The sequence below is a fragment of the Homalodisca vitripennis genome, chromosome 2 (genome assembly GCF_021130785.1).
Source record: "Homalodisca vitripennis isolate AUS2020 chromosome 2, UT_GWSS_2.1, whole genome shotgun sequence".
In the NCBI taxonomy this organism is placed as follows: domain Eukaryota; kingdom Metazoa; phylum Arthropoda; class Insecta; order Hemiptera; family Cicadellidae; genus Homalodisca; species Homalodisca vitripennis.
Genome location: NC_060208.1, coordinates 161,871,437 through 161,892,645, shown reverse-complemented (window position 1 = coordinate 161,892,645; position 21,209 = coordinate 161,871,437). Strand labels below are relative to the sequence as shown.

Sequence of the window (21,209 nt, the reverse complement as noted above, 5' to 3'; positions counted from 1 at the left end):
TTTAAACATCTGTTATCTTGGAACATGTTATAATAATCTAATACAATTTTCCTCTTCATTTGAGATTAGAAGAACAATAATTGTGCAAAATTTTTAATTTTATCCTTTTCCTTTTTTTATCCAATTTTTTCCTTTATTGATTTTTTAAATAAAAAGTGTAATTTACAAAAGCACATACAGACAGCAAACCGAGCATTTCTGACCTACGTTTGCATTGCATTTTTTCTATGCATTAACCTCAAGATCAAATCTCCGAAAGATCACCAAAGAGTCTGTATACATCCATTCAATCACAATCAATCAATCAATCAATCATATTCAATAAAAGTACATGGTACAATACAAATGGTGACAATATTTTTTTTAAATTGTTTGGAGAAATTATCAAAATTAAAAATGTAATTTTTATTCTTAGACTAATCAATCATTTAATAAATTTCACATTTTCTGCTTTATTACTACTTGTCATATAATAAAACAATTTTCATGTAACAAAAATAAAGTTATAATTTTTCAAAAAAATTTCAATTGAATGTAAATATCTATTTACCAGGTACTCTTAGATTTTTAAGTTTTTTAAATTATTTTCGTTTCTTTAATTACCAGGGAGTTGATAGAATTTAATTCCTGCATATGATCGATTCTTTGCAAACAGCTCCAACCAATTAATTTGGAGTTAAAATCCTAGAATGATCAAATAAATCAGACATCAATGTGTGGTGAAATCTATAACCAAATTATCTTTGCTCTTTAAGAGAACGGATTGATAAAGGCACCTAGCTTATAAGAGTACAGTTTGAATTATTAAATTTAAAAAACTTATTCTTATTATCATTATATGGAATTATTTCAGCAAATTATAACCAGATAAGGTATTAAAGCTATACTTTAAATCCAATATTTTACTCATTGGACTTGCCTTCCAAGTGTTTAGTTCTTGAAGATGTGGTCCCTTTATCGCTATGCATTTTCTTATCAGTTCCTGCATGTTTGTCTATATTAGAATCAGATGTCATTTGTGTTTTCAATACTTCAGTATCCAAACTCAATCTATTTTTTGCACTCTTACTATCAATGCAAACCTCTTTCTTTTTTATAGCATTTGTGATTGTCTTTCTCCTCGGCATATTTTGGTCAAAGTAACTACCTTTGATTATGGTATTGCAGCGTAGGTACACTTGTAATACTTCACTGAATACATTATGCATTTGGATGCTCCTGTAAATAGAAATTAATAAGTTATTTTTACAACCAACAATAATTTTTTAATAGTTTTGGTTTGAATTCTGTTTGTTTAGTGATATTAGGAATGATTTTTGTAAAACGTATTCTGTACTATTGAATACAGCATAGCTAAAATAATTTATAAAAAGGATACTAGCATCAAGATTTAATGTATGTATAATACATGATTTTATCAACCATTACGGATACAGTAACTTTTATTTACTTAACTAATGCTTCTTTTTTTCTGTAGGACAGAGTTCACACAAAAAATGTAATGTGTATACTTAACCTTTAGCAAGTATGAAAAAATTCGTTAAAATAGTAATCACATCATTTGGTGTGCTCATGCTTTGTGGTGAAGGAGTGATCATGTCATATGACATATTTGGAGTTTATATTTTAAAGGGTAATGTTAACGAAATAATATGTGATAGAATACATAATGTGCTATTGTTATGCCATAGTTGTAAAACGTTCTGCACATAATCTAGCAGCCAATAACAAACAACAGAGCAGTAGTTCAATCTATTTCCCACAGATCCGTGGGAATTTACTTTATGCTAAACCTAAATGCCCACCAAAATAATTGCGGGAATTCATACTTTTTCTTTCAGCATCATTGTACATTGCGCCTTTTATGTGACCATTAGTGATTGAATGTTCTTTTTGGTGCACAGACGTTAAGTGTATCCCTATAAACTATTACATTTTTTTGGTGATTGTAAAAATGCACTATCATGAACAGGTTTGATTGTTACGAAGTGATGAAAATAGAAGAGAAGTGGAAGGTTTGATTAGTGATAACAGTTTTGACTCTATGGACATAAAAAAAAATTATTCCAATGCAACAAGCAATGAACCCCTGAATTCTACATATGTTTCAGTGTTACAAACTCCAAAACCGGACCTTCCTGAAGAAGGGGGATTACCTAATAATGGTGTGAGTACAGACAATGGTTCTTTGTATAATTTATATCAATAACACCACAATGGTAATTTTGGACTAAATAAATTTGAATTCGATGTGTCTTACTAACTCTGGCCTTCATTTGGAAATAAATGGCAAACCTCTTGAGACATTGAATGGAAATGATATTTTTATCAGTTTTTTAATTGGGATATTTCCCACATAGCAGGAGAAACTAATAAATATGCTTACACTAATTTGCAAAATGAGATTAGTAATTTCTCAAAAGTAAAACACATTGAGACAAGTATAAAGTACATACACTAATTGAAACACTGATGTGCAGGTACATGACCTTTCTCAAACCAAAACAAAACCTAATAATTGACGAAAGCCTGGTTGGATGGGGAGGCAGATGAGGTTGGAGACAATAAAATCCCAAAAAAGCAAACATTTTGAAATCAAACTTTTTGTTCCGTGTAACTGTAGCAGTGGCATTCTTTAGGATTTCATAGTATATAGTCAAGTATAGATAATACAGTAGTTGCAGACTTAGGTAGATTTGCACAGGTAATACAATCACTGATGCAACCATACACTGGATTGAAAAATATAATTTACACGGTATTCTAGTCCTCAGCTGTATATTTGGCTGTTTGAAAATGCCACTGATAGTTGCGGAACTGTTAGAAGTAACCACAAATGCAAAAAAATTAAAAAGAGAAAGGTGTACAATGCTTGCTGATAAGTGGTATAACAAAATACTCATGACTATGCTACAAACACAAACACAAAATGGTAACCACAGAAAAATCTTGAAAGATTACAAACAAACCAGTAACTGTGTGTAACAAAAACAAAAACATGGGAGCTGTTAACAAGGCAGATATGGTAATATCATTCAGTGATAGTTCACGAAAAACCACCAAATGGTACGACAAGTTATTTTTCTACTTGGTGCACGTCGCCATGCTCACATCCACATTACATGCATAAAATAGCAAGCGTAAAACAAAAAGAAAAAGTCTTTCTGCGATTTCAGACTAAATATCAAAAGTCAACTACTGCAGGCTCTTTCATTATCAAGGGTAAAGAAAATGAAACATCCACTACTAGAGGACAAGGATGCAATGTGACTTTTTGAGCGGCATTTTCCCACACTTTTACCATTCAGTGGAGAATAGGGGAGGAAGAGGATTCAGTGCCAATGTTTTGATTACAGCAACAATAAAGAAAAGGAAAGACACTTCATAAAAACACAAGGAATGTATGGCGACATTGTGTGTTTATCCACGTTTTGCTAAGTTCTAAAAACAATGTTCTGATCTTATTCTTATAAAATTTTGTGACAGTTAAAAATAATCTTAAAAATTATAATTTTTATTACTACCTATTTAGTATGTTTGTGGCTAAAAATAAACTCTTATAGACATATTTACAACAATTACTATGAAAAAGTTATCACTCTATCCATGTTAATATGCAAAAGTCCACATTTATCTACGATGGTTTTTGTGCCAAGTTGTATGACATGATTACTCCTTAAAAGATTAAATATGTATGTCTGGTTGTAACTCAAACTTGCAATGATTCATTGCTTTGAATTAATGCATAAATAATTATATTACATTTATATTAATCATTGATTTATATTCATAAGAGCACAGATATAGGAATTAAATAATATTCCAAATACAATAAACATATGCTGGTTTAATTTTTACATTCATAAATCAACATGTAAACTAATAACAAAATTATTATTTTGAATATAAAAAACATGAAGTGACTACTACCAGCACAGTAAATGAATGGAACTATAGAATGCAGAGAGTATCGACAATGATGATAAGGTTCCTCAGTCATTGAAGGTTGACCCTTTGCGCTTGAAAGGCCAGCAGCACCGGCCACACCAAGGTTGCAGACAGCTCGCTTTAGTTTTGCCGTAGTTTGTCCTCGCATCTCGTATAGCCAGTACAGATGGCCGCACTATTTTCATTGGCCATTTTTGTTGTTTGCCTCTGCAGATCTGAATTATTTTTCAATATTCTCTGCGTTATTTGCATATTAAGGTTTAAAGAAGAAATGAAAAATAATTCAAATTTATTTTTAATGAGTCTTTCTATTGCAAAGATAAACACACATTTGGAAAATTTAACTCTTATATGTATATTGTTAAAATGATATGTAAATAAAATATTATAAAGTAAGCATTTACAGTTATGTTATACTCAGACATGAACTATTTTACATCTTCTCAGTCTTTACATTTTTTTTAACGGAATAAAACTTTTTAAAACACACACCTATGTGTAGTCAAGAATAGTTAGCATACATCTTCTAGTAAAATTTTCTAGGTTTCTATCACTTCAGTGTATAGGACCACTAAACGTCATTAATCTTATTTGCACAGTTAATGTTTAGAAAATGACTGTAAGCTAATTTAAAATTTACTACTTTACCTAAAAATTACTTTAAAAAACAGCTGCTCAATAGGTTTTAGTACTCACCATTCATTATAAAACAAAGAGGATATTAGAAAATAACTGCTATGTTTAGTGGCCAGTGGTGCTGGCCTTACGAGCTATGGACTTATTATATCTTGGCCAGTACAGCTGGATATACAAGCTGAGACAACATTACAGCAAAAATTAATCTGCGCTTCCAACAAAATTGCGGCAGCCAGTAGAGCTGGCTATACGAGCTCCAAAGACAAATTATAAATACTGCCTTCGAGTGCATAGGGTTAAGAGCAGTGGACAATTGTAGTAGAACGTCTACTCTATCTAGTAACAAATAATTGTACTTGTGTAAAGGTTAACCTAAATACATTAATTAAACTTACTTATAATACAAAGCTAGTAACCATTCTTTGTTTAAAGTTTGTTATGATGATGGAAGATTTGGAAGGATAACAGGATTTCGGACATTTGCAATCGTTATAGTTTATAAAAGACATAACACAATGTTTCGAGGATTGGAATCTATCCTCTTCGTCAAGTGGGGGAGGTAACATACATACAAAAGTAACAAACAGAAAGAAATAAAGGGTTCAAACATACCCAAAAGCTGCTTGGAGTCCAGGCATTGTCATTGCACAGGATGCAAGTCCCAAGCACAAATAACAAGTACGAGGATAACAATCACACATTACACTAGCACAGGCTACAGTGGGATACAGTTGGAAAAAAACTGTGTTTACAGTATAACATGTTCTTGTAATAGGAAACACACAGACGAGACAAAAAAAAACCACTAAATGTGAGAATTAAAGAACATAAAGAACGAAAAAAGGACTAGTGGAAAAGCCTAAAATTGTTCAAGATTGCTGGTCTGAAAATTATCACATGAAATGGGAAAATACACAGCAAGGAGAATGTTTTCAAACGCAAACTTATTGAGGCTTTATACATAAAATTAGCAGACCCACCACTTAGTCAAACTTTGGTTGAGGTTAGACCACTGTGGGTACCAATATTAACCCTTTGAGTACCAAGTATTTATTGAGTGGGTATACTGAAAAGTGCCAGGTATTTTTCTAGTGGGTGTACCTAAAAGTGCCAGCCCTTTTGCAGGCAATTTGCAAGGTTTTAGTAAAAAATTCACAGTTTGATTATTTAATAAGCTATCAACATGAATCTTTTTTTATTTTTCTCTGATAACTATGTTTCATTAACATAAAATAACAAAGTTACCATAACACTAAATTTAGGAATACCAAAAATGGACTTACCTAAAAAAAATTCAAAAATTTTTTTAAATTTCATTTTTCAACCAAATTATTATGACCAAAAAAATTCATATCCTTTTCTTAGTCCATATCACTGGAAAGTGTATGCAATTGTCTGTAAATCTTGAAAAATGTATATTGTTATTTGTATATTGTAGATATTGTATATCTCAAATAACAATAATGAGTAAGTTATACAACTTTTAAGAAACTATTGTCACATTGTTTCCGGTAGCTATGGCAACCAAAAATGTTTATATGTTAGTTTCATAATTTAAAGTTTGATCGGAAGTGTAATATAACAATTTATTTTGAAAAGAACGATTCTTCACAAACATTTCAATATGATATTATTTAAAAATATTAAAGATTACAATTTTTAGTGACTTTTTCCCGAACGTCCGGTAAAATCGGACGTTGGCACTCAAAGGGTTAAAAAAAATAATAACTAGTAACCTAATAAGATTATAACAATCAAACAAACCTCAACCAACAAAGTTCGCACACACACCATGATACTAAGGTCTAGGACCAAAACTTAGGGCTGGAAGCGGCTTACCTTTACTCCTTCACCCTTATGACCATCGCCCTCCTGTCCCATTGTTTCAGATGACACTACGAGGCCGATGAAAAAGCCGACATCATCATTCTTGTTAGTATCCCACTGTAGTCTGTGCTAGTGTGATATGTGATTGTTATCCTTCTACTTGTGATTTGTGCTTGGCACTTGAATCCTGTGCAGTGACAGTAGCCATGTTTTAAAGCTGTCATATCTATATGGATTATAGATTACAATCATGCAAGTTCAAATTATGTCTGTAATTCTAGCACTTTATGTCAGATACTACTGTAAGTTTTATTTATGAAAGCTTAGATGTAATACATTTAATTAAAACCTATTTAGATAATCTTACTTATTTTTGAGAGCAGTATGAATGGTTCCAGCATCTTCATATTTTGATTTGTCCTGAAATCAAAATATTTTGAACTGACATAATAATCAACCTTCTCAGATCATATTAACATTTTGTAATCTATTTCTAAATAACAGGTAAAGAGGCTGAGGTCAATTTTTTCAGATACAAACCTACTATTTCTTGTAGCATTTTTCTTCAGACTAGATTTAATGTTCTAGTCCTTGAAGTTATGTAAAAGCCAAGGACCAACAAGTATAGTTTAATATATACAAATCAAGATTTTATGACAAATTTACAATAATAAAATCAGTAACTGTCTCGTGCTGTTTATCGTAACATGAGTCAACACTAACGCAAATTCCAAAAACAGTTACCTGTTTTAATGTAGCAGGTGTTCAAACTGTTCGCCTTTTGACAAAACCTTCGGCTGTTTGACACTGTGCTAGACGTGTGTAAAAACTTCAGACATGATAGGGGTTTGTATTTGAAAATGTTTAGTTGCCCCCCTTTACTCAATTGTAAATTTGTCATAAAATCTGTTAAAATAAACGTAGAGACCTCTAGTTTGCATTATTGGATTTCTTTTTTTATTCCCTTTAAAATGAGGCGTCACATGATAGGGGTTTATATTTGAAAATTTTTAGTTGCCCCCCTTTACCCCCCCTTTAGAAAAGGGGAGAAAAATTTTCAAGAACTTGAAAAATTAAAAAAATATGTTATAATAGGTAAGGTCAAGGTTTCACATAGATATCTTGGGCCGTTTAAATTATATCCAGGTGTGCCAGGACATAAAACTCACTCTGTATATATATATATATATATATATATATATATATATATATATATATATATATATTTACATTCATGAAATTTGTGTAAATGACAATAACCAAATTAAATTTCAATAAACATTGAGTCACAAAAAGTACTTGATCCGCCGGGACTCGAACCTTCATCTCTCACTTACCGGGTGAGTGTACTACCACTACACCATAGAGCCCTTACTTTTAAAGATTCAATTATATTGTACTTGGCCATTTCTATCACATATGCATTTAAATAACCAAACTAACATATGATCGGAAGACCAAGTCCCTGTCAAACGACTTATTCACATTCATTAAATTTGTATAATTGGCAGTAGCCGAATTCAATTTCAACAAACAATGAATCATATACATATAATATTTACTAGCATTTACCTCCGGCTTTGCACACAATTTTGTAGGCTTTGGATATGTATGAGCATTTCTGGTTAGAGTGAATTATATTTCCGACACCAATGTTGAGTTTACCTCTTAGTTAACGTGATGTCAAAAAGTGCATATTTATGCCCATTGTAATTTATTGTGATCTTAGTATTTTTTATGCCATAGCCGATTTTGACTTGTTTCCCTCACAAGAAAAAATATATAATAGCAATACACAGGTTTGAGGAGCCTACTTTAGTAATAAAGTGTCTATTTTCAGCCATTGTAATTTACTTCCACTCTAAGATATTTCTAGTGAAACAATTGAGTTTGCTCATTGCCCTCATCTAGGACATATATATACAAAAACAGGACTGGGAAGCTCACTTCTATCAAAAGACAACCAAAAGAGGTTTTATAACAGTTTTTTAAATATATAGTACAAGTTAGATAGTAACTTTTGTCTTTGATATCTGCATTACAGTACTAACCAAGAACTGCATACTTAATATTTGCTAAAACATACAGTTAGAAGTATATTTTTACTAAAACTTATAATTTTCATATCTGGATGTTTGCTTAATCTATGCTCAGCAGAAAAGGTTGAAATAAGAAGTGTTACTATCAAGCGTACTTCATGTTTTCAAGACTATAAATGTAAACAAACTGAAAATAGTGGTAAAATTAATCAACTACGTGGTTGTGCTGTCATAATACGATGTTTACACAGAACGGTTAATTACACTGAACATGATGTTTCAATTAGTAACATTATTGTTCGTTTAATGTAGTAATGTTACGTAATTGAGTAATACACAAACAGACAGAAAGATACAATTGAATTATATATAATTGAATAGTATATATGTACACATCCACACCAAAGAATGTAAAAGAAACTAAACATTGTTTTGTTCCTTTACGTTTATCAGTGTCAGTGACTTAGCCAGACTAACTTTCAAGAGGAGGGGGAAAGATGAAATCTGACAGTTAAAGAAAGGGCCTCATCCAGAAAATTGTGTTCAGAAGTGCAGAAGTGTAGGAAAAAAGAAGATGTACTAAACACCTTTAGACTAAACATTTAACATTTTCAGTGACCAATTGCTTATATGTTAATAACTTACATTAATGGTAGCTTTTGTATCTGACTTTTCTTGGTGTGTCTTCTTTCCTGGGACAGGACCGCTACTCTTGCCCTCTTTTCTCTTAAGAGAAGGCTTCTGAGAGCTGTGAATCATAAACTGTGGCTTCTCAGGATTCAAACCTAAAATAAAACCTCGGAGAGTTTTTTTGCAAGATTTTCTTCATTAAACATTATAAGATAAATGATTTTATTTATAACAAACATTTAATTAATTTATATAAACCTCTGAATAGTTCTTTTTGTACATGTGTGGCCTTTAGTGTGTTGTGAGCATCAACCGCTGTATTAATAACTCTGTCTGAACAGTGCTAGAATCCATTAAAAACCTTTTTATAATATCATGTAGATGGTTTACATAATACTGAGTGTCTTAAAAGTCCAACCTCCACTATTAACTTTCTTATAAATAGAGATGAAGTGGTTTACTTTGGGGCATGTTTATGTGACAATTTTAGGAGTTTTTTATGTATGAAAACTTTTTAACCTCTCCCCCCAAAATGCGGTAGTTTGGAGGTAAGTCAAAATTTTTAAATAGGAACCCCTAGCAAGTGACTCATCATTTTAAAGGTATTATAAAAAGAAGAATAATAGCAAAAACTAGACGTCTCTAATGTTACTCTACTAAATTTAATGGCTAATTAAAGTTTGAATATTTTTACAAAACCCCATTACTTGTGAATAATTTTATAGCAAAATGAAATGGTAAAAAACTTGAAATCTCACCCCATTTTCAATCAGACGAGATGCTCGAAATGGCTACCATGTACTTTTTGACAAAAATAAAGCCTGCTTTCAACACTGTGTTTTGAAGCTCCATGTAACCCCTAGGTGGTTTTAATATAACTGTTCTCAGCAGCTAGTTTGTCATTTATTTTGTGACCTTTCAGTTATATCAGCTTTATAAATACATACTGAGATTCTGAGGGACAAAATATGTTGTATTTAGTTTGATCTTATGAGTACTGTAAAAGGGGAATAAGCAAATGGAGTCATAAGTTAAACAAATCTTGTCTCACATAAAGTGCAGTGGTTGAAGGCTCATTGGATTAATAAGATGACTACTTTTCCTGTACCCATGGGTTGATTATCTTTTCTTCTTGTCAATCAATACATCAAAGTGAAAAGTCAATTAATGGGAAGGTAACTTTGAGATGTGAGTTGTGCTAAACTTATGAAAATCAGGCATAATCAAAGTAATTAAATCCAAAATCAATGCATTTGAGAAAAATTTCCCATTCATTGAAAGCACACACCCACTCAATTTTTGGAATGGAGTCAAAATATTTAGAAATCTCATCATTAATTTTGATTTTCAACGAAAAAAGGCGACCATGCAATTGTTTGTTCAGATTGAAAAATAACCACAAGTCAGGCACACATAGCAAGATTGGATGAATAAAGCAGGTGTACCATAGTTTTGATGTAATTTTGGCTAAAAACTTCAAAGTTGTTGCAACCATGTGAGAAGAGACATTATCATGATCCAAAATTAAACCAGTAATGCTGTAGGAAAAATCAACTCTACAGCCTGGATCTGGCCACACCAGAAGGGTTTCTGTGCTGGTATATCTGCTTTTTTATTTCCCTGAATACCTTTGTAGCCCACCATCCAATGAACTGTAACTTTGTTTCTCTTTGCCAGTACCACTAGTACATTCCTACATTTCTTTACTGCTTTAGAGTCGAAGGAGTAGGCATAGATAGTATCTTATCAAAAATAATTATGGCACTAAGGATTGTAATTTGAAAGTTTAAAATTGAAAGGGTCGTTGTTCCTTTATATAAAGTCATTCTTCTTGTATTTAGATAATTATTTTATTACACAAGATGGAAATAGGATCCAGTAAAACATGTTTTAGTACTTTTTTTTATCGAGGACCTACAAAAACTACATTATTAGAAAGAGCAGATCTTATTTGACTTACTGTGAAAATTGCATGTCAATACGACAATTTATTCTTGTTTTCTGCCTATCTAAAGGAAGCAATGTAGGCGAGAAGCCAACCACTCTGTCCCTATTAACTATTTGTTACAGGCTATAAATACATACCTGTTATAAGTATAAAAGTTAAAAGTTGATATTTACGAGCGCTCACGTGATATGAGAATTTAGGTACTATCTTGAGTGTTTTTTTTGCCAGAAGTGTGGGGGGTAGCGCCACCGAAGCCCGTGATGTTGGCCAAGGTCATTTCCGACCTCAGATCACGTTGGGCGATCTGGCATGAGATCCGACGTCGGAAAAGTTGGATGATCTGAGAAGTAATCTGAGGCAGGAAAGTACCAATTGGAAATACCCCTGGCCATCAGTGCGGGCTTGGTGACACCTTCCCGCAATTCTGGCAAAAAAGAAAAACATTCCTTGAGATCCAATCCAAATTCAAGTTTAGGTCACATGAGCGCTCGTACAGGTTCTCTTTAACTAGTACTAATAGTGACATATTTACGATAACCTAATCTAACCGCTTAAACCACTTCAAAACAAAAAGGAAATAAGGACAGAGCGGTCTACTTCTGGACGACATTGCTTCCTTTTGGGAGACAAAAACAAGAACCGATCATCATAATGACATATACTTTTCACAGTAAGACTAGTAAAGTCTGTTCTTTCTAATACTGTAATTTTTTTAGGTCCCTGGTAAGAAAAACTGTTCCAAAAATAGTGGCCTCCGGATAAGTACCCCCCATGTTCTTGGTGAAAATATATCTGCAACTCCTTAAAATTGCCTATAGATTTCATTAAAAAATAAATTTTAAGTCAAAGGGCTGTGTAAATTTAATATTAAGCTATATTATACCTATCACCTATAGTGGTACAGGCTAGAGATGAAATTTCCATTGTGGTTACCAATAAAATTAATAAAACCATAGTCAGGAAGGTGGTAATAATATGCTTTAAACATATTAGTAAAATTTATTTTTCTGGAATTAAGATAGCTTACATTAAATGTATGGTGTGGCGTTTCAACATCCCTCTTGTTGTTTAGACATACAGTACTATTAATGCTCAATGTAGCCTATACATTAGAACACTGGGCTGCAGTATGATAAGCGACCACCATCACATTGATATTTATGATTATTTAAACTACAGAAACCAAAATGGAGCAGAGTATGATAAGTGGTATTAAATCATTGATACTTTATAAATATTGAATAACAGAATCATCAATTGATAACAACGTATATAAAAAAATAAATTAAAATCACAATTTTTAAATTAATAGAAATAGTTTATACAATAATATGTAATGTCAAAAATAATACAAAGCCCATAACCATTAATCAAACGAAAACTTAAAACGGGTGATCGGGAAAACGTCATTTCAAATAATAAAGATAACGTAACAACAAAACAAACATTTTGAAACCAAGAAAGACACAATAAATAATCTTTTAGTGTTATTCTGAATAGTTGTTTAAACTTAATTATCTTGATTTATTTAAAAAAAACCTATGTACAAAATAAATTATGTTTAGAATATGAAAATATATGTATAGGTGCAGATGATTAGTTATTGTTCTAATTAATTACTATCGGTTGATTATATCAATGGGTATAATAATTAAATACAGTTTGATAATTTAGATATAAAAAACTGGGTCCACTTATCGTACTCTACCCCCCAGTATGTTTTTAAACTGAATTACATTACAGGTATTTCAAATTAGGCTACAACATTCAGCTGTTTTTATATCTCAGAAAGAAATAATTTAAAGACGAATGGAGACTATCTAGGCTATGTGCATTTATTAAATATAACAAACTAAGCAATGTAGCATTTAAGCTAGTTACTTTTTTCTACTTTGGAGGATAAATACGTCTGGCAGCTTGTGATATAATTAACTCACATTTATCGCCATTATTGTACTTATGGCTATTACTCAAATACTATAAAAATGACTTTACTTTGCTTGACATAAGGGTAGACTTTAATAAGCGGGCTACACTTGTTATTCGGTTGTTTTTTTGAATGGATTAATTGTTTTTAACCGAATGAATAATTCAACATTACAATTATTTAACCATATGATTTAAACTAGGCTAGTTACAGTAATTTTTCATGTAAGTATACAATAAACAGCAAGAAGTAACTAATTTTTGGAGACAATTAATATGAGACAATTATGTAAGATACTTCTATATAAACTTGTGGGTTTGGCTCCTGGTCACCCATGAAGAATACTTTTCAAAAAAGCAGTTGATCACTGATATGATGGGCAAGCTGTTAGTATTGTAGGGTCGGTCGGGGTAAAATGGGTATACTGGGTGAAACGGGTATAAACATTATTTTAATATTATAAAACTTGAGTTATTGATGTTTTGGATCAGAAAAAAATACCATAAATGTATAACATCATCTTATATGATATTATACTGAAAGTGAGTTGGCTAAACTGCTGGTAGCTTCTTAAAATGAAAAAAACATATGTTTCACAGGAGTCCAGTTGTAACCAAGACAACCTAACTGATTGACATTGTTAAAAGTTAACCTAATCAAATAGAAGTTTCAAATTCAGGTATGTATACATTACACATATATACTTTAACTTTTAAAACTTGTTTAATGTTTTAAAGTTTAATAGGTTTTATGCTATTCATAATTTGTTAACATGGGGTAAAATAGGTATAATATTTAAAAACTGAAAACTAACCTCACTTTTTTGTTTTAGATCATGCCACGCACATACATAAAAGAAAAAACCCAAAAATATGATGAAGATTCTTGAAGGAAGCAGTAAAGGAAGTTGACAATGGAAGCTCAGTATATGCTGCAGCAAGAAAAATATAAAACATTCCTTATGAAACCCTTCGGCGGTGGAGTGAAAATCCTCCTAAAACTCCTGGTTCTGGAAAGGCAACAGTGCTATCAAAAGAAGAGGAAACTATATTGTGGAGGCTTTATTGTATGCAGCAAAATGTGGTTATCCACTAGATAGAAAAGACTTGCAATATATGGTGTGGTAGCTATGTAAAATCAGTGGGTAGAAAGACGCCATTCAAGACGATATGCCAGGGTATGACTTTTTAAGAGGGTTTGAAAAAAGGTGGGCACATGAACTATCAAAACGGAAACCCGAAATATTAACAAAAGCAAGGGCTGAAGGACTGTCTCAGTTTGTGGTAGATGAGTTTTTTTAAAATTTATGAGCAAGTTCTTGTGGAAAATGGGTTAGAAAATCACCCAGAACGTATTTTTCAACTTGGACGAAACTGGCCTAGGCACAGATCCCACTAAGGGTAAGGTCTTGTCCCTAAAAGTGCAAAAGTGTCCTATTCAAGATCAGGAGGAGCTGGCAGACTGCAATACAGTGTTCTTTTTGTAGCCAGTGCATCCGGTGAACGCTACCCACCTTGTGTTGTTTTTAAAAGGACAGGGAGATTTGCAAAGTAACTTGGGTTCAAGGAGGACCGCCAGGTGCACTCTATGGAGTCACACAGTCTGGCTGATGCAAGATTTCATTTTTGAGAAATGGCTCATTAATTTTGCAAATCAGACAAAAAATCTTGAAAAACCAGTTCTTGTCTTGTTTGACGGACATGGAAGTCACTTGACCTATAACGTAACCCGAGTGGCAAGAGACAATGACATTATTCTTCTGTGTTTGCCCCCAAATACATCCCATGCACTTCAGCCATTGGATGTTGGGGGTATTTGCTCCTATGAAAAGTGCGTGGAGAGAAATTTTGAAGAACTGTATCGTGAATCGCGGCTTAAAAATGTTGACAAGGCTGTTTTTTCCAAGTCTTCTAAGTAAACTGGTATCGACTTCATTCAAATCTGAGCACATTATTGGTGGTTTTAAGGGCTCTGGGATCTATCCTGTGAATAAGTCTGTTTTAGAAAAAAGGATTGTTTCAGTACAACCAACCTAGGCCAATGGACTTACAAAGTGGAAGCACAACCTAAGCAAAACTCCATCGAAACACCCAAAAGACATCGCAGAGGCACCCATTGGCCGACCAGAACCCACTGGATTAAAGTTAGCTAATCCTGTACAAGATTTACCCGGCCCATCAAGTTCTGTAGCAGGCCTACCTGAAATTTCTCCTTCACCAATGAAGAAACTGAGAGAAGCAATTTTAAGTACATTGTCACCTGAACAGTCATCAAGTGTAAAAGATGCATTGAAAAATTCTAAGACAAAAAGGCGACGAGTTCAAGGAAGTTGTGGTGAAGTAATGACAACAAATGAAGTAATGGACAGACTGAAAGAAGAAGAAGATGCCAGAAAAGAGAAAATAAAAAGTAAAACTAATAGGCCTAAACCCATTACAGCCTTAGGAAAAACAATAAAACAAGAGCCTGGATTGGTCCAAGCAAAGCCGCAAAAAAAACCTAGAGCTACTAAACGCTTATTTGATACGGCAGAAAGTGACGATGAAAGCAGCCTACCTAAAAACGTAAAACCTACTGAACCCACTGTAGGATCATGGGTAGGTATAAAACTACCAAAGTGAATGTGGCACGGTTGTGAAGGAGTACAGGGGACAAATTACTGGCACAAGATCTTCGCAACAAGGAGCGATATTCCGTAAAGTTTTTTGACAAAATGCAAAGGTGAAGGAGAGCGTTACATTTTTTCCTGATAAAGAAGACATTGAGTGGGTTGATTTAGGACAAATTTCTAATGTTTTTTCTGTACCAGATTATAATGGAAGATTTTTCAAGTTTGTGTGAAGTGCCCCTCTCAACGAACTGTTTTCTATGTTTTAATTTTTTAAATAAATTACTTGTCTAACTGAATTTTTTTAGTAATAATAAATTTTTTTGTGACCAAAAATATTTCATTAGTTATTTTTACTGTGCCTACTTTACACAAATACTGGGGTAAAATAAGTACAGCACTTGTAATTATTGTGTTTTTACTATGAAAACATTATATACCCTTTTCCCCCAAACCATGGGGTAAAATAGGTATACTATAAAAAAAAATAATTTACTTTTATACTAAATAGTTTATTAACTTTTATTACATATTAAACTATTCTAAGAGGTCACAATGATAAGCTGGAACCTGTAATTATTTTGTAATTATTTCAAGAAACTTTTTAAAAGGCCTTAAAGTTAAAAAGAGCATGTTTTTGTACCCATTTTACCCCGACCGACCCTAATGTTTTTCTAATATGTATGTCTAGGCCATAGTTGGTTTTATTATTTTGTAATGTTATTGTTAAATTAATGTTATTAAAATGTAATATATTATTCTTGTTTTTAATATATTATAGGCTAACTACTTATAAAGACTTTAATAAGTGGCCTACACTTGTTATTCGGTTGTTTTTGTCGAATGGTTTGATGTTTTTATCCAAAGAAATATAATTCGATATTACAATTAATTTATTTCTAATTGTACAATTTAAACTAATCTCGTCACTTGTGAGAAATATCTCACATATTTTCCTCATATTCATCACCATTTTCAGTCTCAAAATATTAGTTACTTCTTGCTGTTTATTGTTTACATTAAAACTGCTAGGGGTAAATCTTAAGATCAGCGACTACCGCTCCAATCACCGTAATTTTTTACATTCTAACACAGGTTAACGTAATTTCACCGAAAAAAATAGTCCCGATTATCGCCGTAGCCGTTTACTCCCCCCCCAAAAAAAAAAAAAAATTAAAAAAACCTGACTGACAATGCATTTATTTGTTTTGTTGGTCTTATTAGTTCGTAGGGCAGTAGTCCAGGTACTACTTCTAGTATAAACTCGTCATATCTTATCAGCGATAAACGTGTGCCGCTTATCTTTTGCCTGTAATGAAACCTGCGTTAGTTCTGTCTGAGTTTTATGTGTGTAAGCAGTCATGGCGTGATCTGGGCTTGGACTTTGCAAGCTCGAGTTAATTTTTGTCTAAAAGAGCAAGCAGCGCAAAGCGCTGCGCAGCGGGCAAGCATCGCGTGATCTGAGTTTTGAATAGGCAAACTAGGGTCTTTTTAGCGTGTGACAAGAACCATCGCACGCAATGTCAATAACTTCACTAATTAATTATTCCTTGTCCATGTGGGTTTGTTTGATTACGTCTGGCGGTCAATCAAAGCCGTCCTATAGGTCACGTGACCCGCCCGGCCAATCGGAAACTTTCTTGTTTGTCACGTGACTACTGTCAACTCATCAAAACGATAATGGTCGGCCATTGTTTTTAGTTTGATATTCGAAAATCTTGTTATTTATGTGTTTTGTATTGCCAACATTTTACTGCTGAAAACTGGTGTTTATATGTTAGCCTATTAGCTAATCGGGACTATTTTTTTCGGTGAAATTACGTTAACCTGTGTTAGTATACAAAAAATTATGGCGATTGAAGCGGTAGTCGCTGATCTTAAGATTTACCGTAGTAAATAAGTAATAAGGTGAAATTATATGCCAAGTTAAATAAATTATAATATTGAATTTTGCCTTCCGATAAAAACATCGAACAATTTGTTAAAACAACCGAATCGAGTGTTGGCCCCTTATGCTTATTAAAGTCTACCCGATATATTGTGTGATTTTTCATTAAATGATCCATAAACTAGGCCTAGGTAGCCAGCATATTGAGTATGAGTTACTCACCTAATACTTTCATCATATTATAGTTATGGAATATATTCCTAAATGACATTTTTTCAAATTCAGTCATTACAACCCATTCTTCTTGATGAAAATAAGAGCAAACTTCTGCTTCTGTTGGAAAGGAAGGTTCTTGTATCGGTACTGAGTTAAAGTTATCCATTTCCAAAGACAGAAACACTAATCAATATATTTATATCAAGCAAATAAATGGCTATTAGTAATAGATTCCTAGTTGTTATTCACTAAATAACAAAGAAAAGCATTAAGTAACTGTCACAAAGCACATTCATAAGACGAATTAGACTAAATACCGATGGCCATCTTCTTCACCAAAGATTAAAACAAATATCTGATAGAGAGAAACTGTCAGACAAAACAAACACTTATAAAACAAAAACACCACCATCGGATACGGAAGCTTGTTCTATGATACCAATACAGTACTTTAAATCGAGATGTCACAGACCAAAGAAGTAATGTGGTCTTTTATTCTCTATAACGGCAAAAGGCTTAACTACACACACACACACACACACACACACATATATATATATATATATATATTATATATAATTGTTTTGTGATGTCCTCTGGAAGTGTTGTTACATAAATTTTACATAATACCACCCAGTTTTCTCTAAAATAAAGGCATTTAGAAGTAGTAATTTTAAAATAAAAATTGTGATAATCACTGTCCACAATAATCAAATAACCTTGACAAATCAATTGCATGAGTTTAATAAGCTTAGCATACTTTAGTAACTACGTGGCAATCACGTATTCACCACTATCTAATAACTTCCCGGAATTACTGATTAAAACAAAAGTCCAAGATGTTGTAGCTTTTAAAACAATCTAGTCTTTAAAAGAAAGTTTGAAATTAACAGTCGAGAACTTCAAGATGCTCCTATTTTACATTCAATGTCCCACCAGAAATAATAGTTATTATAAATTAAAGAAGTTTGAAAATGAAACTTATTGCTATTGAAACATTTAACCATGTAACTTCAGATACGGTATATTAAAAGTTCACCACTAAAGGGTTAAAAGTTCATTCTTTTATTGGTATAGTTAGTTTTATAGTATAGTTTGGTGTATAAAAGTACCTAACAGAAAGTAACAGTTAACCATTTTTAAGTATTATAATATTTATAAATGGTAAAATCAGCATCTAGAGGTTTTATACTTATATTTTATTTTTTATTAGTACTACCACTATCTATATTCATTTAATAATACATGTCACTAATATAAGAATAGCACCAACAACGAAAACTGAGCCGGGACTCAGTTTGGACATTTTTTGTCTTTTACCTTTCCCACCTCGGCCACTTTTGTCAGTCGGTGGGGGAGTGACTCCGTCAACGTATTAATTATTTTCTGCCTGGATGGACTGATTGGTCGAGGTCAGGTGGTTGACCTTGACTGTTTACTGACCTGTTTACCGGCAGCGGCTACTGTTCGGAGCGGTCGGACACGTTCGGCAGAAGCGACTTGATTCTCTGGCTGTTCACTGCTCGTCCTGATGCCCATGGCTGGCTAATTCTACTACTTTCGGCAGGTTTGTTTTTCTTTTTCACTCTCTTAACTTAATATTGTTGGCGGGTTTTCTCTCCCATCCAGACACATATTTTCGTAGCTTAGTTAAAAGTAGCTTATTTATTATTTTGTAAATTGTGTTCCTTGTGTACGTTTTCGTGTCGCTAAGTGTTCTAAGTGTTGTATCCTGTCTTTCGTACGTTCTAAATTGTTAATTATTAACTATGCCAGTTAAGCTTATTATATTTTTGCACTAGTGCTTATTTAACTGATCCGTTCGGCGAACGGAAATTATTTATTTAGTTATCACGTTGTCTTTATTTAGTGTTGCGAGACGTGTACAGACTTTGCAAATATTGTTACCACGTGTTTTGTGTTGCGTGCAAAATTGGGTGGCAACATTCATGATTTCCATTTTATTGTTTAATTAATTATTGGCTTTATAGTATCGTGAACGGATTATAATTTAATTATTGTTATTTGGAAAATAATGTACTGTTATTATTTGTAAATTACATAATTATTATTACATTACAATTAATATTATATAATGACTAAAATACAGTGAATTATTGTTACAAGTAAATGTTACCAAGCTGAATAATTTAGTATGGCTGTTCTAGCCTATAAGTAAATGTTTAAATGTTTGAAAATTTGTTTTGTATTTGTTTTGTAATATTGTCACCAAGTAGTGTATCTTATAATACTTGGTGTCTTGAGTTATTTTCGGGAAACAGTTTTTCAATACATAAAAGGTACTGTTAGTTACAGATTGTTATTTTTAATTGTTAAATGTAAATATTTTATATTTACTTTGTGACAAACATAATTATATAACATAAACATAAACATAAACTATTCTGATTATCTACCGGTTATGTTGGCATTCAATAGGGTCCCCGTGAGTGCCGTCAACGGGACTGGTGCGGCGAGTCTGCCCAAACAGCACTGAAACCAAAATTGAATGCCCGCGCCCTGCCAGCGCTACTGTACCGGCATCCAACTGCAGTGTCTGTGTTCCTATTCGTCTTGAACAAGGTTGGATCCAAAATGTTTTTTTCCTTCTTCTGGTACTGAACTTGAGAGGATTGGGTTGTATGGAGCGCTGCCAGATATTATATCTGGGGGAGGGCCAGTATATTAGCTAGTATTTGTTTAATTTAGTGACATGATCTGAAGGGGAGGATTTCTTCTTTAATTCGGATTCGTGGAGGCAACTAAGCCCCCGCCTCCTTCGAAAATCGGCTTTAAATATTTTTTTTTTAATTTTCGGCTACAAACTTGAAACAAAATTACTTTTTAAAAATAGTGGACCTAGAAATTCTACAACCTTTTCCCTCCCCTCAGTTCATAAAAAAAATTACCAGTTAAAATTTTTATATTTACTACTGCTGTACCTGAAATTATGTTATTTATATACAAAATTTCTATTTATTATGTTATTTATATATACAATTTCTATATTTTATTATGTTATTTATTTGTCAAATTTCTATTTATTATGTTATTGTCAATATTGGAATTTTATCTATTGTTGTTATTTAGTTTGTAAGTTACGCGGTGCACCGTGGTGCTGCAGTAATTGTATTTTGTATGAAAATGTTTGCCACCTAATTAATTAAATTCATGTACTCGAAATTTTGTCTCTCTTCCCACTAGTGGCATGTGATTGTTTTTTTATGCTTTGCTCCAAGTTTGGGAGGGGCGCGCTTCCGAGACCTCCTGTTGCGATTGAGGAGACTTCCGGTGAAGTTTATTTTCGCTAACTCGGGACAAAACGATAGAACTACATTAAGACTATTACAAAATAGCCTATACTATCGTCTCACGTATCTAACCAAACTTGGTCGGATGGCTCAAATGAAGGGTTACACGTGCCGATTTCCAAGGGCGAGAGAATAATAATTATCCATGCGGGTGAAGAGAAAGGGTTCGTGCCCATTGCTTTTACCTGTTGGAAAGCAAGCAACCATAGTGGAAACTACCACGACAACGTT

The 21,209-nt window shown here is 32.8% G+C and overlaps 1 protein-coding gene across 1 annotated transcript; it reads right to left on the bottom strand.

Annotated features, from left to right (window-relative positions):
• Positions 1 to 952: 952 nt before the first annotated feature.
• On the bottom strand, positions 953 to 18,058 carry LOC124354937 (histone-lysine N-methyltransferase PRDM7-like). Its single transcript, XM_046805753.1, has 5 exons — positions 17,674 to 18,058; positions 9,096 to 9,235; positions 6,779 to 6,831; positions 6,424 to 6,598; positions 953 to 1,218 (listed from the first exon to the last, which is right to left on the bottom strand). The coding sequence occupies exons 1-4, from the start codon at positions 17,831 to 17,833 to the stop codon at positions 6,568 to 6,570; spliced, it is 384 nt and encodes a 127-aa protein (XP_046661709.1). The 5' UTR covers positions 17,834 to 18,058; the 3' UTR covers positions 953 to 1,218; positions 6,424 to 6,567.
• Between the last annotated feature and the right edge of the window lie 3,151 nt (positions 18,059 to 21,209).

Coding starts and splice junctions, on each gene's coding strand:
- LOC124354937 (XM_046805753.1), bottom strand. CDS start 17,833: ATGGATAACTTTAACTCAGTACCGATACAAGAACCTTCCTTTCCAACA. Junction 9,236..17,673: donor TAATATGATGAAAGTATTAG/GTGAGTAACTCA, acceptor GTTTTATTTTAG/GTTTGAATCCTGAGAAGCCA. Junction 6,599..6,778: donor CATACTGCTCTCAAAAATAA/GTAAGATTATCT, acceptor GTCACTGCACAG/GATTCAAGTGCCAAGCACAA.